The 17645-nt window shown below is 36.8% G+C and overlaps 1 protein-coding gene across 7 annotated transcripts in view; it reads left to right on the top strand.

Annotated features, from left to right (window-relative positions):
- AKT3 (AKT serine/threonine kinase 3) overlaps positions 1-17645 on the top strand; it is a 283027-nt gene that overhangs the window by 8833 nt on the left and 256549 nt on the right. For 6 of the 7 annotated variants that reach the window (XM_030557011.1, XM_030557009.1, XM_030557016.1 and 3 more), the window contains exon 2: positions 16360-16514. In XM_030557011.1, coding sequence (XP_030412871.1) covers positions 16469-16514 — 46 coding nt within the window. In that variant the 5' untranslated portion in view covers positions 16360-16468. Of the gene's footprint in view, positions 1-14274; positions 14355-16359; positions 16515-17645 lie in introns of those variants that run through there. The other variant, XM_030557010.1, reaches the window with a different exon arrangement.

Below are 17645 nucleotides of genomic sequence, written 5' to 3'. Positions count from 1 at the left end.
ATTGTATTGAGAGGAGGAAGAACTTGAAAAAATGGAGGCATGTTAAAGCTATTTCACCTGGGAAAAGAGAACATAAAAAAGACATCCTTAAGATTCTTAAAAGCCGGTAGAAGGATCCACTAATTTTTAAAGGTTTCCATGTCTTCATGTATGTAATGAGTTTTTTGTTTCTTTGGTAAATAAGAACAGAGTTGGTCAGTTAAAATTACTTTAGCTATAGCCCTGTGTGTTAATCAGTCAGTAGGAACAGCTTGTTTTTTCCATTATTAATGTGGATCAGAAATGCAGATTTATAGTTACCAGTAAAATTTTTTCAAACAAAATCTAAATAAAAAAGAGCATTCATGCAGAGTATATTTTGCTAATATTACATTGTTACATATTTTCTTAATTGCCGCATTCTTGAAGCATTTCTTGGTTTATTTTTGCAAATAAATTTAATGAAGCTAGAATTATTTTTTGTTAATGCGAGACACACATCATACATCTGGGTGCATTTGGAGCAATCCGGGAATCACAATAACCCATTTATCTTTCTCAGTGTACCTCTTTCCCCAGTGTAAGAGGGAGATACTGCTATCTTTCCATGCACCACATAGCTTCAGTAAATCCTTTTTTTAACCAGGAGATAAAGCTTTTAAAAAATAGATTAATACCAATATTCTGAAATATTTTATGGCTTTTGCTGCAAATTTTAAATGAAAATAAATATATATATATATATGATGCTTATTACAAAAGAGGATACATTTGTTAGGTTAATTTTATAAACTACAGAGGATAGAAGACTAATGGGAAGGAATTTAAAGATTAATTTAAGTGTCTTAAGTTATACATACTAAAAGATTGGTATTTTATAGTGATATGTGCTAGCTTATATTACTCATATTACCTTTGTCCTGTGTAATCAATTTTTTATTTGCTTCAGAAATGAATTAATCAGTAATACCCCTCTTCCTGGTCCCTTTTGTTGAGTAATGATGGTGTTTAAACCATGTAACCTCATGGGGACTGCACAGATCACAACGAAAGATGTAATCTATTCTGCAAATGTTTAGTTACAAGCAAAGTTCTGGATTACTTTTACTTTTTTTTTTTTTTTTAAGATCTTATCCACTCAGTCCTATGTTTTAATATAAAAATATATGGAGATATACCTGTCTCATAGAACTGGAAGTGACCCCTAAATGTCATCGAGTCCAGCCCCTGTCTTCACTAGCAGGACCAAGTACTGATTTTGCCCCAGATCCCTAAGTGGGCCCCTCAAGAATTGAACTCACAGGCCTGAGTTTAGCAGGCCAATGCTCAAACCAGTGAGCTATCCCTCCCCCCAAACAACTTGTGGAACAGGTGGTAGTGCCCTTCTTCCCCATCTCTTATGAGATGTAGCCTGGGTCGGAGACCCAGGTTCAGATTTACCCTGTACAAATAATCATTGGTGTAGGGACTTGAACTTGATTCCTCCATCTCCCAGGTAAGTGCCTTACCCAGTGGGCTGTTGGCTGTTCTGTCCAAGTGAGGGCAAGACAGAGCCTTGCATCTGGTTCCTTAGAGCAGTGGTCTCCAAAGTGGGATGTGCATGGTGGTGCGCAAGAGGATCCTTCGGGGTGCGCAACAGGAGGAGCAGCACTGGAGCAGCACCGCTTTTTTTCCCCCCTCCCTCGACAGTTTGGCTGGGAAAAGGGGGTGCGTGCTCAATTTTTTTACTGATGGGGTTCGCAATCAAAAAAGTTTGGAGGCCACTGCCTGAGAGCACTCGACCACCCGAAATCTCTTTTGATATTGTATCGTTTGAGTCATTTTCATAAGACATGTATACTAAATTAAATAGCTACATCCTGTGCCACCATGTACCCTGCATCATGGCCTTTCGTGTCCTAGCTAATTATAATGGACAACATCTCTAGTTGTTTTGATTAGAATTCTAAATGAAAGTGGACGCACACAACTTATAATTAAATATTTTTTATATGAAGAAGATATAGGTATGGACCTTTGTCTGGTTTTGGTATGTGTCTCATTCTGGGTTAGTTGAATCATAGAAGAATTTGGAGATTTTGAGGGCATCATTAAACTCATACAAACAAGGCAATTATTATAGGGCCACATTTATTACTATAGCGAGGCTGCCTGGCTCTGGAGCCTTAGTTCCTTTCATAATTTGTCTCCATTTCTATAGGAGGTACCATCACCTTTCTAGATTTGCAGGATTTTGCTGCTATACTTTAGTTACTATAGAGTTTGAATTGAAAAAAAATTGTTCATAATTATTTGAGCTTAGTAACTGATGATTTCTTTCATTTTTAATGACATTGAAAACTTATTTATGAGCACGTTAAACAGTATTTTTAAAATGTATTCCCCAAGTCACATGTAATATTTGAGCAAGTTGTGGTGCCAGTGAAAATTTTACAGATGTGTTAGATTTTTTCATGTTTTTTCTCTTCACGATATAACTACAGGCCAGAGTTAAGGTTGTCTAAGTTGCTTAATGTTTCATTTCTTACCTTAACGTGTTAGGATTTCTTTTAATTGTAACCTAAGCACTGAATTTCGTGGATTTGTATTACTTGGTTTTGGAATAATTAGTACATCCTTATAATATTTTTTACACTGGTATTACTTATAAATACTCTCAACCTTAACTCAATATTAGCACAGTTTTCATGTGTGAATTTTTTTAGTTTTTAAAAATAATAAAAAATATCATGCACAAACACTAAACTAGAAACTCCAAGCTACAATGCAATATTTTTAAAGATGGGAAAATATGTAGTATCAACCTTAAATAAAAAAAAATAAGACTAAAGGTTTTGAAGACTTTAAACAACAAAACAACCAGAGCAGTCAGATCATAGCAGCAGGATTAACTGGCTTTACAGACATTTTGCATCATCAGAGAAGAACAGAGCAACGGAAGCGTACTGCTGAATCTAGTCTTTAGTTTGCAATTGACTTACTAGTTTAGAGGGCTGTGTTAGATTAGTGCTATGTGAAGGGAAAGTAGGGGAACTCAATATCTATCTTTTGAGAGCTTCTATACTTCTGCCTCAGTTCCCCCAGCAGCATATTCTCAATGTGCGTTGACGCTGAGGGCACAGCTAGCGTGGAGCCACTGGTGAGCTCCCAGGTGCACTATTGTGTCCAGATTTGGGCACCACATTTTAAGAAATATGAGGCAAATTGGAGAGAGTCCAGAAGAGAGCAGTACAAATGATAAAATATTTAGAAAACCTGACTTCTGAAGAAACCCAGTTTTTTTAGAATCTGTGTTTAGTCTTGAGAAAAGAAGATCGAAGGGGAGACCTGATAAGTCTTCAGATACATTGATCACTGTCTTGTTGATAAGTCATTCTCCATGTTCACTGAAGATAGGTCAAGAAGTAATTGGTTTAATCTGAAGTAAGGGAGATTTAGGTTGGATATTGGGAAGAACTTTCCAACTAACAAGGTAGTTAAGTGCTGGAATAGGAATTCCACCACCTTGCCTTGGTAATCTATCAGTGGAGGTTCTTAACAACAGATTAGACACCTGTCAGAGATGGTCTAGAGGAGGGGTCCCCAATGCGGTGCCTGTGGGCACCATGGCACCCGCTAGGGCATCCATGTGCGCCCGCCTACTCGCCGCCGGACAAGCAGCCACCGAAATGCTGTTGAGAAGTAGCAACGTCAAGAAGCGCTACTGCCGAAATCCCGCTGAAGTTCGGCGGCATTTCAGCAGTGACGCCTCTTGATGATGCTCCTTCATGGCGGCATTTTGGCGATGATACCTCTTGATATTGCCGCTTCATGGTGGCATTTTGGCGTCTGCTTGTACAGCGGCCACGGTCCTTGGCAGCTAGTCATCCGGTGCCCACTCCACGGAAAAGGTTGGGAACCACTGGTCTAGAGATACTTGGTCCTGCCTCAGCATGGGGGGATGGGCTAGTTGACCTTTCAAGGTCCCATCTAAGCCTACATTTCTATGATTAATTATCTAGCAAGCTTCTTGGCCAACTCCGTTAAAACTCTTGGATGCACATTATCCTGACCTGATTATTTCTGCTGTTTAACCTTCTCCTGAGTTACTATTGGAATGGAAAATGTTTTTCATCATCAGATATAATTAAGTCATCTCTCCCCCCCCCCCCCAAAAATACAGAACAGAAATATTTATTGAACACTTGCATCTCTTTTGCATTAGTATTGACAGTTCTACCATTTTCACTTAGTAATGGATCAGTATCTGTGTTAGGATCCTTTTTTGTGCCTGTTATACATTTAAAAAAAAATCTCAAAACCAAAACTTCTTATTGTCCTAATCCTCTGTTGGCCATAGATTTGTTTCTCTTATCAATTTTGTACAATTCCTGGCTTCATTCTCACTCTTATCTGGTCAGATACATATTTATGTATACAAACTGCAACTGCTTCAACAGGAGAGATAATAAGAGATGTTCCTCAGAATCAGGGCATTCTCCTGAAAGGTATGGGTTAAAATTCCTGTTCTAAATCAGGCAGAGGGGAGGATTTAATCTGTCTCCCCCACATCCCTGCTTGATGCTGTAATCACTAGGCTGAAGTTTATAAGGGAAGCACCACCACCGTTTTTATTATTCGTTTGTGAGAAAGGGCATAGGCACCTAACTTCAACAGAGAGTTCACAGGTATGAATCTTGAGCAGAGAGAGGCACCTCTCTTTGGTCCATCATGTGGCTCCCTTTGAGGGGTGGGGATTAGGTGACATTTCCTTTCGGATAGGTTATGAGGCTCCCTGCTCAACTTGCTGGCTTTTGTGGATCCCATTCTTAAGTGTCTATCTCACTGTTCATTGTGCAGGGAGCCTGGGTGCCTAGTGGTGGGCTGTGGATTCTGTTATGCAGTAGAGTGCCTAAAATTAGGTTCAGCGTTGTAATGTCTAAGTCCCTTTTGTTAGTCTCTCCTTGAATCTCTGTCTCTCTGCTCAAAATTGTGTGAGGGTAGGAGCTTAGGTTTTTGTGGCCTGGTCTGCACTGGAGGGGATCGACCTAAGATATGTCGACTCAACTATGCTATTCTTGTAGCTGAAGTTGCGTAAGTCGACATATCTTAGTTTGACTTACCTCGCGTCCTCACAACGCGGGGTCGATTGCTGCAGCTCCCCTGTCGACTTTGCTTCTGCCTCTTGCCGAGCTGGAGTTCAGCAGTCGACGGGAGAGCAATCGGGGATCGATTTATTGTGTGTACGTTACACGTGATAAATCAATCCCTGATAGATCGATCACTACCTGCCGATTCGGAGGGGAAGTGTAGACGTACCTTGCGAGAGTACCTGCAGAGGGGGCCAAAATTGTTTTGTTTGTGCTGGCAACATTGTTTCCCTTTTCTTCTCCAGCTATCCCTTCCTTTTGGGAAAGGGGAGGATGCTGGGATTCCTACCAGGATGCTGTTCCTTTCCTGGGATCTTGTTTGGTACTTCCATGTTTTGTAGTGGTCTGCTTATCAGGTATCTGATAAATTTGAAGCTCCCTAACCTCTCTTATTTCTAAGAGGGAGAAAGAGCACACTCCATCATAACTTTTAGAGGTACCAGACTGCTACAGTGGCCCATGGAAGCTTCTTTGCTCTTCCCAGACTCTATTTTTAAGTTCTGTTTTTGGTGAATAGTTTCAGTGCTTATGTTTGTAGCTGCTCTTATCTTTCCTATGGAGCAGCAGAGTATAATTGTCCAGATTCTTGTCAGTTTCACTGTTCTGAGAGTTGAGAACAGTAGTAATGAAAGCTAAAAAGACACTGGTCAGTTTTCATTCATCTTCAGCTTGAGAAAGCTCCGTCACCAGAGGTTCTAGCACTGTCTGTGTGGTTCATTCTTAAGACAGCACTGCATCAGTTGACACTTAATTCCTGTTTGGGAAGTATGTCTTTGCAATTATAAGGGCTAGAAACTTAATTTAAAAAAAATGAAATGTTAGTTTTTGTTGTACGTGGAATAGCTGAATGTAACCCCTTAATACTGGTTTCATAGCATCCCAAAGCAGACAGAGGAAATGTTATAATAATTGGTTCCAAAGTAGAATCCTTTTTTATATGATTTAAAAATTATTTACCTGGCTGGAGTTAAATGTTGGACTTGTATTTTCAGATGTATCAAATAATAGGTTCCTGAGTGTGCGGTATGATACATCATGTGCATGATTTGCTAGTACAACACTGGAAGAGGTTGTCTGTAAAAGTTCTTGCTGTTGCAGGAAGAAACAACCCAATCCATTCTGATATATTTTTCAGCAGTAGAAGAATGTAAGGTAAATTCTTCCTTTTTAGGGGGCAGTTGGCCTGCAAGAGGTCTCTAACTCTAGTTCCTTCATGCACTGAGTTTGGTTGCTTTGTTAGATAAACTTACTTTCTAGGATGCTAGCTACTATGGTACTGTCATTGCAATTTAAAATTCCTGGTATTTGTTATGTTTTGAGTATCATTGACAATATGTACAAAGAAATGTTTGGGTTATATCTGTTATGGCTAAAGTTATTATTTGTCCTTTAAGTTTCTTCTTGCTGCAAGCCTTCTTACCTTCATAAGCAGCAAAGCGTCCTGTGGCACCTTATAGACTAACAGACATATTAGAGCATGAGCTTTCATGGGTGAATACCCACTTTGTCGGATGCATCCTATGAAGTGGGTATTCACCCATGAAAGCTCATGCTCCAATACGTCTGTTAGTCTGTAAGGTGCCACAGGATGCTTTGCTGCTTTTACAGATCCAGACTAACACGGCTACCCCTCTGATACTTACCTTCATGACTTTCAAGTATTTTTGTCTGCCATTGCAATGGTTTGTGGATAAGAGGAAATTGTATTTTAAAACATGCCCCTAGATCAGCAAGCACATGCCGTATCGTCTCTTTCTTTTAAAATAGTACTTCTAGGAAAGATGCATTTCCTTAGAAATATGATAAAAATATAGTACTTTTTTTTTCTAACTGTAAATTAAAACAAGCAAAAAATCATAGTTTAATGGGGCTTGGGAAAACTTTAATATCCTAGGAAGAAAGTATTTTTTTACCTAAATTTTGCACTGTTATACTTACTATTTTGTATATACTGTATTTTAGCTCCTATTTTCTTGTATTATTTTATATTTAATACTCCCTAATATATTGTCCTGTTGCCCGCACCACACTGCTTTTCAAGCTTTTATCACTTTCCCTCATCCCACTCAGAATATTTAAAATTAAAGTTTAGTCAAACCTCAGTCTCTGTCAGTTTGGTAGAATTAAGGTTTCCTGTCCCTAACACTGTAAAAAAGCTTTTTTCTCATCTCTTGCTGTAAGACAAACCTACAAAAATGAGAAAATTACTGTACTGGGAACAGTGAAAGTGACTACAGGTGACTATGTACATTTGATCCTCTCAGTATCACTACTCTGGAACTTCAAATGTGTTGGGGAACATCAGTGTTGTTGACTTACCAAATTACAGTGTTGTATGGGAACAAAGTTAAGGTCCTGTATATGCTACAAAATGGAACATTATTATTAGGTCTCTTAAATTGGTGAAGTTCTAGTATAGATGAGGCTCTTATTTGTAAATAACACATTGCATCCTACTTGCATGCATCTGACGAAGTGGGTATTCACCCACGAAAGCTCATGCTCCAAAACGTCTGTTAGTATAAGGTGCCACAGGACTCTGCTGCTTTTGCATCTTACTTGTCGCTAATGAAACCTGTGTTGTTCTAAAAGCCCCCCATTGCATATTAGAGAGTGTGTGTTTCTGAACAGGTACATTTTAAATGAAGTTTCACAGTAAGATCAATTTTGATATCCCTGGTACTGAGTAACTCTTGAAAATCTAATCAGTGTTTTACAGACTTAGTTTTAGAGTGAAGTAAAATGTTTTCACAAAGTTTCAACAAAATTTAATAAATGGGGGTTTAAAGTTACAAATCTTAAAATAGCCCCTTTAAAATTTGATCTGACTGTACATTTATTTTAATTTCTGTAGCTCAATATTAACTTATTTACTATCTCTTCTAACTTCACATGTTATGATTTGTTTGAAGAGTTTACTTTTGGTAAGCAAAGTTATTAACAATTGTTGTATCCAGGACTAAAGGTTGTAGTCAGGGTGGATAAAAATCAATTATTTAAAAAAATAAAAAGAAATCGGATTGTTTTGATAAAATGCTTTTTGAGGAAAAAACCTATCTAAAGATACACTATAGCTCAAAGATATCTCATAGTGGACTAGGGACTGTAAATTTTAATTCTATAGTATGAGACAATATATTCATGTAATGTTTCAGAAAAGTTTTGTAAATGAGTTCCAATAGTTCATGGATTAGGGACCCAATCTTGTGGGGTTCCAGGGTCTTCTGTATAGATTATTTAGGTTAACCTTTCTATCTACCCAATGGGACTCCGTGCTCAGTCTAGAAGATACCATCAGAGATGTTGTTTTACAGTTCTTAAACTGTGGATTTGTGTCTCCAGAAATAACATGCTTTTTAACAGCAAAAATGTTTTTAAATAAATAATACGTAGCAGTGAGAAATAACAGACCTCAGCCCTATTGTCCCTCTGCAAATTTGTGTACACAGAGTCAATCCCTTACCTCTCTCTAAAAGTGCAAAGTTTCAAAAAGTTCAGTGAATAGAAGATTTTTGGGGGCGGAATAGATCTGGACAAGGAGAAGAAGTCTGGAGATAAATGTGCGAAGGGAGGAACAGGCAGTAGAAACAAAAGACTATTCTTGAATTCTCATGTTTGAGCAAAAAATATAGTTGTTACTCTATGGTACTATCATTTTTGATACATTTGTGATAAAAAATAAATTGATGAAAAAGGCAGATGTTCCTTTTACAATTTCACCTTTAATGTAGGACTGAGTATCAGTGAATGCAATGAGTAGTACTAAATGAGCTGTATGGTAGTAATAAATAACTGCATTGACTTATTTTGTTTAGGAGAATCCATCATCAACATACAGCATTCTGAAGACTATCCACCCTTTAAAAAAGGGCTCCAGAGGTGACCCTGGTAACTACAGGCCAGTAAGCCTCACTTCAGTACCAGGCAAATTAATTGAAACTATTGTAAAGAACAAAATGGTCAGACACATAAATGAATATAATTTGTTGGGAAATAGTTAACATGGTTTTCGTAAAGGGAAATCACGCCTCCCCAGTCTACTAGAGTTCTCTGAAGGGGTTAACAAGCATGCGGGCAAAGGAGATCCAGTGTATATAGTGTATTTAGATTTTCAGAAAGACTCTTGAGCAAAGTAAACTGACATGGGATAAGAGGGAAGGTCCTCTCATGGACTGATAACTGGTAAAGGAATAGGAAGCAAAGGGCAGGAATAAATGGTCATTTTTCAGAATGGAGAGAGATAAATAGTGGTGTCCCCCAGGGATCTGTACTGGGCCCAGTCCTATTTAACATATTAATAAACGATCTGGAAAAAGGATAAACAGGTTGCAAAATTTGCAGATGATACAAAACTACTCAAGATAGTTAAGTCCAAAGCAAAAGAGTGAAGAGTTACAAAGGGATCTCACAAGACTGGGCAACAAAATGGCAGATGAAATTTAATGTTGATAAATGCAAAGTAATGCACATTGGAAAACATAATCCTAACTATACATATACAATGATGGAGTCTAAATTAGCTGTTACCACTCAAGAAAGAGATCTTGGAGTCTTTGTGGTTAGTTCTCTGAAATTGTCCACTCAATGTGCAGCGGCAGTCAAAAAAGCGATCAGAATGTTGGGAATCAAGAAAGGGATAGGTAATACGATAGAAAATATCATATTGCCTGTATATAAATCCATGGTATGCCCACACCTTGAATACTGCATGCAGATGTGGTCGCCCCATCTCAAAAAAATGTATTGGAATTGGAAAAGATTCAGAAAAAGGCAACAAAAATGATTAGGGTATAGAACAGCTTCTCCTATGAGGTGAGATTAATAAGACTGGGACTTTTCAGCTTGGAAAAGAGGCGACTAGAGGTCTATAAAATCATGAGTGGTATAGAGAAAGTAAATAAGGAAGTGTTATTTACCCCTTCTCATAATACAAGAACAAGGGACCACCAAATGAAATTAATAGGTAGTAGGTTTAAAACAAACACTTGAAAGTATTTTTTCATGCAACGCATTGTCAACCTCTGGAACTCCTTGCCAGACAGAGGGTGTTGTGAAGGCCAATACTATAACGGGATTCAGAAAGGAGCTAGATAGCCATTGATGGACCTATCTTCCATGAATCTGTTAGTCAGGATGGGCAGGAATGGTGCCCTAGCCTCTGTTTGCCAGAAGCTGGGATTGGGTGACAGGGCATTTGCTTGTCTGACAACAGAAAAAGGGAACGTCTTCTTTACAGAAACAATTGATACATCAGGAAATCCGCACACAGCAGAATATTTTCAAGAAGTAGCTGTAAAAGCTATAGCCAACTGTGAAAAAAAATTCAAATATCTAGTATGCAGCTTCATCACAGAAAATGCTGCAATAGTGTCCAAGATGAGAAGAAATGATTTAGAAGAGAGTGAAGAGAGTCCCAAGCTAATAACATATGGTTGCAGTGCTCTTATGATGCACCTCCTAGCCAAAGACTCCAGAAATAAATAATTATGTTGCTGAAATTGCAAAATAGTTCCATAACAACCACTTTGCAGTAGCTGCTCTGAAAAAAGTGGGAGGACCCAAGCTAACTCTCCCACAAGACGTGCGATGGAACTCAGTAGTGGACTATTTTGAGCACTATATCAAGAACTGGCCTAATCTGATCACAGTTTGTGAACAAAATTGTAAAAAAAAATAGATGGCACTATCACAGCCAGAGTTCTCAACATTGGGCTTAAGAGAGATGTTGAACACATGCTGAGTACCCTGAAGCCTATTTCTGTACCCTTGAACAAAATGCAGGGAAATAGCTGTTTTATTGCTGATGCTGTTGAAATTTGAAAGGAACTGAGTGAGATCTTAAAAAGAGAAATATGCAATGACAGAATTAAGTTACAAGTATTAAAAAAAACAACCACCCCAAAATGGGAAAAGCACTATCTCCAGCTCATTTTCTTGCAGATATTCTCAATACTTGATACCAAGGTCAAACCTTAACTGCTGAAGAAGAGAAGTTGGCTATGACATGGACATCCAGCAATCATCCCTCTATAATGCTGACTATAATAAACTTCAGAGCTTAGGGTGAACCATTCAAGAAATATATGTTTGGTGTTTTAAAGAAAGTCACACCAGTGAATTGGTGAAAGCCACTTAGGCACTCAGAGACTGTTGAAGTAATAATCTCACTTTTTACAGCAGTAGCTTCTTCTGCCAGTGTAGAAGGAATATTATCTTCCTTTGGACTAATTCATTTCAAACTGAGAAATTGTTTGGGACCTGAAAAAGCAGGAAAGCTTGTTTTTCTTTTCTAGATGAAGGTGAAGGTGACTGAGTTAGCTGCAGAAGCCAATATTTTATATTTCTCATGTTGACGTGGCTGACGTAGTCAATTTAATTTTTTAAAAATATTTCATTTAACTATTTTAGTTAAACAATTTTAACAAGAACAAACCTGATTTTAAAAAACTTGAATAACTAAATTCAAAAATTCATGTGCTTGTTTTGTTAAAATATTATATATTTGCTGTTGAAGAAAAAAATCTAGAATACATAACACTGTTGTTTTAGTTAAATAAAACAATTTAAATGTCTGTCTAGTGATGTTCTCCTCTTAATACAGCATGGCAAGAAAATCCTCCAAATATTAATGGTTAACCTGTTGAATTTGAGATGGTTCACCTCCCAATGACTTCATAATTATCTGCTTCAATTACTTTTGGTAAATGAAATAACCAACCAACCAATCAATCATTCATTTTCTGATAGAGCTGTAAAACTAATCTGAAAAGTTTTCAGTAAATCACTTAAAAATATGTAGTGTGTACCTTCTAAAAATGAAACCTACATCTATCTTTGAGTTGTGAAGAATATATATTAAGGTTATAACAGCCAACAAGAATTCACTTTTATGTAGCAATCCATGATTAAATTGAGTCTTCCTGACTAGTGATTTAAATCAAATCCACCGTGGTCAGGGTCCCATAAACAGTCCAGATAATTCTTAAGTAATATTGTGATGCTGGAGATAATTCAGTCACTTATCTTCTCAGTTAGTTCATTTTGTATATTTCAGTTCTGTTGGTTGAAGTACTGTAAGGTATTTAGGTGGGGGAGATCCCACAGGCATACACTTTGAGGAAGTTAATAGGTAAGAAAAACCCATGGATAACAAATGAAATCATTTTTCTGATGGATGAAAGAAGAAGAAAAGTAAAAGCACAAAGATGGATAACAGAAAAATAAAATGACGAAGAATAAATGCAGATTAGTAATACCTGAATGAGAAATACAAATAATCTGAATAATTGGATAAAGAGAACGAAGTGATATGTATCAAAGTACTCCACTTAGGAAGGAACAATCAGTTGCACCCATACAAAATGGGAAATGACTGCCCAGGAAGGAGTAGTGCAGAAAGGGATCTGGCGGTCATAGCGGATCACAAGCCAAGTATGAGTCAGCAGTGTAACACTGTTGCAAAAAATCAAACATCATTCTGAGATGTATTAGCAGGAGTGTTGTAAGCAAGACATGAGAACTAATTCTTCCACTCTACTCTGTACTGCTTAGGCCTCAAATGGAGTATTATGTTCAGTTCTGGGTAGCACGTTTCAGGAAGGATGTGGACAAATTGGAGAAAGTTCAGAGAAGACTAACAAAAATGGTCTAGAAAAGATTGAAAAAAATTGGGTTTGTTTAGTCTGGAGAAGAGAAGACGGGGGGGTACATACATTTTCAAATACCTAAGAGGCCTTTACAAGGAGAAGAGAAAATAATTGTTATTCTTAACCTCTGAGGATAGGACAAGAAGCAATGGTCTTAAATTGTAGCAAGGGTGGTTTAGGTTGGACATTAGGAAAACCTTGCTGACTATCAGGATGGCTAAGCACTGGAATAAATTGTCTAGGGAGATTGTGGAATCTCCATCATTGGAGATTTTAAAGAGCAGGTTAGACAAACACCTGTATAGAATACTTAATTCTGCCATAAGTTCAGGTGACTGAACTAGATGACCTATCATGGTCTCTTTCAGTCCTATGATTCTGTGATATTTGTGTTTTATTGACCTCAAAAGGTATTTGACAGAATCTGCCACTACAGAGTGCTCAACATATTAGAGCTTTTGGGACTGATGGATACGAACTCCGAGTAATAATTTATATTGGAATCAGAAGGCAATTATAATGGGAGATGCAAATGAAAATTGAGTAGAGATCAAAAGGAGTGAGAAACAGCATTGTATAATGTCAGTGACTTTATTCAATGTTTATAGTGTATGTTTGATTAAATTAATAGAAGAAATAGAGGAAGGTTTAAGATGAATGGAAAATAGGTTAATAATATTTGCCATGCAAATGACACAGCGGTGTTGGCTGATTCAGAAAGTAGTCAGTTGAAATTCATAGAGATTATAGATGAATATGGCAAAGAATATGGTCTAGAGTTGAATATGGACAAGACAAAAACTACGGTGGTATGCAAGGATTTTGGGAAGAGATGCAAGATTCCAATAAATGACACAGCCATACAGCAAGTAAGAAATTATTGCTACTGAGGAAGCATCATTACAGAAGATGTGAGATTGGATCCTGAAGTCAGTACCAGAATAGCAAGAGCGAAAGAGATATTCTGGAAGAATAAACGTTTGAGAAGGGACACAAATCCCACAACTAAATTCTGACTGTTAAAAACTTTCATATGGTCTGTGTTAAATTATAGCTATGAAGTGTGGACATTCAAACAATCAATAAACTACAATCCTTCAAATTATGTAGTTATAAAAGAATTCTGAAAATATTGATAAACCATGGAACCGATGAAAAAAGTATTAGAGATAGGAACTCAGCAAATACTAATCAGAGATCTTAAGAAAAGAAAGGTTTGATTTGCAGGACACATTTTTTTTAAGTAGATCAGCGGGTGATGCATGTTTGCAGGCCCTGAAGGGGAAAGTTGATGGCTGAACAAAAAGAGGAAGGAAAAAAAAGATCTTAGATGGACAGTATGGTATGATCTTTTTTTTCCTTCCTCTTTTTGTTCAGCCATCAACTTTTGGCTCACAAAGAGATGAGCAGGGGAGTTTACAGAATAGGCTGCCATGGTTGCAAACGACCAATAATGGAGATGTCGTATGAGAAGATATGTTACTGTGACTATTATTTATTGTAGTAGTAATAATAATGGCTTCTCTGTCTTCTTAAAGATTAGATGAAGTATCCTGTGAGAGTGAAACTGGAGTCAGAGTTTTCCTGAAAAATATTTTGTGTATGTACAATGTTATGTCTTAATAGTTTTTTCACTTCTCTCACACAGTGGTTTAAAACTCTAATCTGAATTGCACAAATTAAAACTCTCATGAGCCATGTACAAAATCATAAAATAACCTAGGAAAATCACTAATAAACTTTGTGTACTAAGGTTAATGCTGCAGACATGCAAAACTATATATCACCTTCATCACCCTAAATAATACCTAAAATGAAACCTAAACGCTTAAAGATATGAACATTTAAGAACAGCATCTAAAAGCCTTGAGTCAGCTGATAAGAATCTGTTGTTTTGACCTTAAAGAAAGTTCTTACAATTAAATAAAGCCATCCATAAGAGTACAAACAAACCAAACAAAATCTTTCTATTTTAGGTGTTTTTCTAGAGTATATGGGATCCAGTGCTTTTGTATATATGGTTAGATTTAAGCACAAGTGTAAGAGTTTGCAGGATTTGGGCCTTCTAGTGTGTAGCAATGATTGTAGTATCTGAATGAAAGAAAATTAAAAAACAAAAATCCACCTGTATATTTCTGAAAAACAATATATGAAAAACATCAAATGTTAAACTAAATACACTGGATATTTATATATTATCATGTCATAAATTAATATGTAAGGAAAATATATTTGTCATTATGACAGAATTTATTTTTTACAGCACAATATCCATTCAAACATAACCTTTCCTCCAGCATCTATACAAAGGAAATAAAAATCAAATAATAATAACATGCAACTGTATATGTAAGTTGTTTACAGTGGTATAATTTTGAACCAAACTTTGGAAGGGACAAATTGCTGGTTGCACAGAAAATATTGTCCCCCTTCACTTTCCCAACTGGCTCTGAGCAGCAGTGCAATGTACGGGTCTATCACACATTTACATTCACTTAGTTTATATACTAAGTGTGAATGATAGTAATGTTTTATAAAACAAAAATGTATAAACAAGAAGTGTCTCTATACCCACCCGCTTTCCCCCAGTGCCTTTGTCTCCTGTGTGTGCGGGATATGCGCATACATATCTCTCTACTATCCAAGAAGTTGATATTCTCTGCACTCCTCCTCTCCCCCCCCCCCTTTGATTTAGTCTCTCTCTTGTAATATGGTGCAGGCTTGTGGAGGGAGGTGTTTAGGAGGAAACAGTGTGGCTTCTGACAGTGACACTTATATACATAAGGCTCAGTTCTACCCTACCATCTAAAAACTGGGTTGACAGTTGTGGGAAGATATGTACTTCTGCATGCCCTAAAATTATACCTTTTTTGGGGGGAGGGGAGTGCTAACAATAACTCTTAAGAGGCTTGTTATATGTTCTTTTTAACAGAAGAGGTGTTTTGTAGACAATATGATTCTGCTAATTACTTTAATTTTGAAGTGTTTGGGGGTTTGGATTGGGTTGGGTATGGAAATATTTCTATAACCTTATATTTGTTAAAATTACAAATCAGTTAAAAGCAGACTTCAGCAATCATGGAAAAGTAACTTCTCATTTATAATCCCTAATTGACTTCAGACTGAAATATTTCTTTAAATAAGTTTTCTTCTAATGTATATGTGTGGTCTTGCCGTTTTTCATGAGTGCCGTGCATTTGGCACTGTATTTTAAATAAATTAAACAGAAAATAAGAGTACTGAAAGTTTAAAAATAGAACTACTTATGATTACATGGACACTGATAACATCTGAAAACAGGGAAAGGTGCTGTAGGTCCAACCATTGACAGTCTCCTTTAATTGCATTCCAAACATGGACAGAACTCTATACTCTACAGTTGGTATTGGTGATAATAATTTATTTAACATTGTTTGCAACAACTGTATTTTAGTTAAGTTCTGTTTGCTGTTGAAACCTGCCATAAGTACTTTCTTTATAGTGCTATTAAAAAATTGTTTTAACAGGCCCTTTTTTAAAATATGCGGCAATCAATGAGAGACATTTGTAAAGACTAGCTCTTAGAATTTAACTCTTTTCATTCCTTCTCTAATACTTCCTTCCAGGCTGACTCCTCAGTAGAGATTGGGAAAGGCAGCAGACGAGAAGCCAAACGTTCAAGCTGATAATTCAACAGAATTTTTCTCTGAATTGAGGGCTCAGAGTGGAGCCATCATGAGCGATGTTACCATTGTGAAAGAAGGCTGGGTTCAGAAGAGGGGTAAGTTCCAAATATAAACAGAAAAATCTTCTAAAGTCTAGCATCCTATCAATAATGATATTTTGTAGCTGGGAATGTGAAAAGACTAATACTTTGTTGTAATGTTCTTTCCCAGGTAATAGCAAGTATCGTGTCTTTCTGTTAATGCAACAATCCAGACTACATGGGTATTGACACCTTGATCATGCAAACAGTTAGGCACGTTCTTAGTAGTATATATGTGAGGAGTCCTGCAAAAGTCAATGGGACTATTTGAATGATCAAGCATGTGTTGAACTGGAGCCTATGTGAATAAAGTTACAAACGTTTTCCAAAATAAAGAGCAATTTTGTATTAATTGAATTAAATTTAGCTTTTGGGTTGACTGTTTATAATCTGTCATTGAGTGATGTAACAGATTGAGGACTGTTAGTGTGCTTGATCTTTGATTTAGAGCTGTGCCGTTTGCATTTTTAAGGAACTTTTTTTTTTATAAAGTTTACTTTTTAACTTTTGCTAATCTGGGAAGAAATATCTCTGCCATGGAGGCCAGTTGAAAATTATTTTCTTAGTATTAAAATGTGTCCATAGCAAGATTGGGCATTTAGTTGATTGGTAGTGCATGTGAAAACAATGCCTTCAAAAATATTTAGATGTGCTTCTGTTTAATTTAATCTCATTAATTTTTTTGTTTTATAAATTAAATTCAGCACACATATTAGTTAAAGTATAACTGACCGTTTAAAGCCGATACTTAGTTTTTTTTGCCTGATCCTTTTTTAAGTAGTTATAACTTAATTGGTAGCTGTTAGCAGTTACAAATTTCATTTTGTAACTAACCCAAAGGAGTCACTTTAGGAGAGGATGGACTGATTTGTCCAAAGCTTAACTTTTCCATCACAAAAATGCTTTTCTGCTCCCATGCTGAATATGTTGTTAAAGATCTTTACTGTGTTGTGTACATGGGTACTAGTGTATGTATGTATGTGACTAGGTTGAGTAGGGTGGGAACTAATTAATGCTTGGGGATATTTAGATCACTCCCAAGTTTTTAGTTATTTGTAGTATCAAGTGTGTAGTTTTAAAAACGTTTCCTAAGCTTGACTTTGGCTTCTTTGCTCTCTGCCACAGTTTACACAAATCTGTTGCAGC

Source organism: Gopherus evgoodei, chromosome 3 (assembly GCF_007399415.2).
Source record: "Gopherus evgoodei ecotype Sinaloan lineage chromosome 3, rGopEvg1_v1.p, whole genome shotgun sequence".
NCBI lineage: Eukaryota > Metazoa > Chordata > Testudines > Testudinidae > Gopherus > Gopherus evgoodei.
The sequence above is the reverse complement of the archived record's forward strand: the minus strand, read 5'-3'. Positions and strand labels throughout refer to the sequence as shown.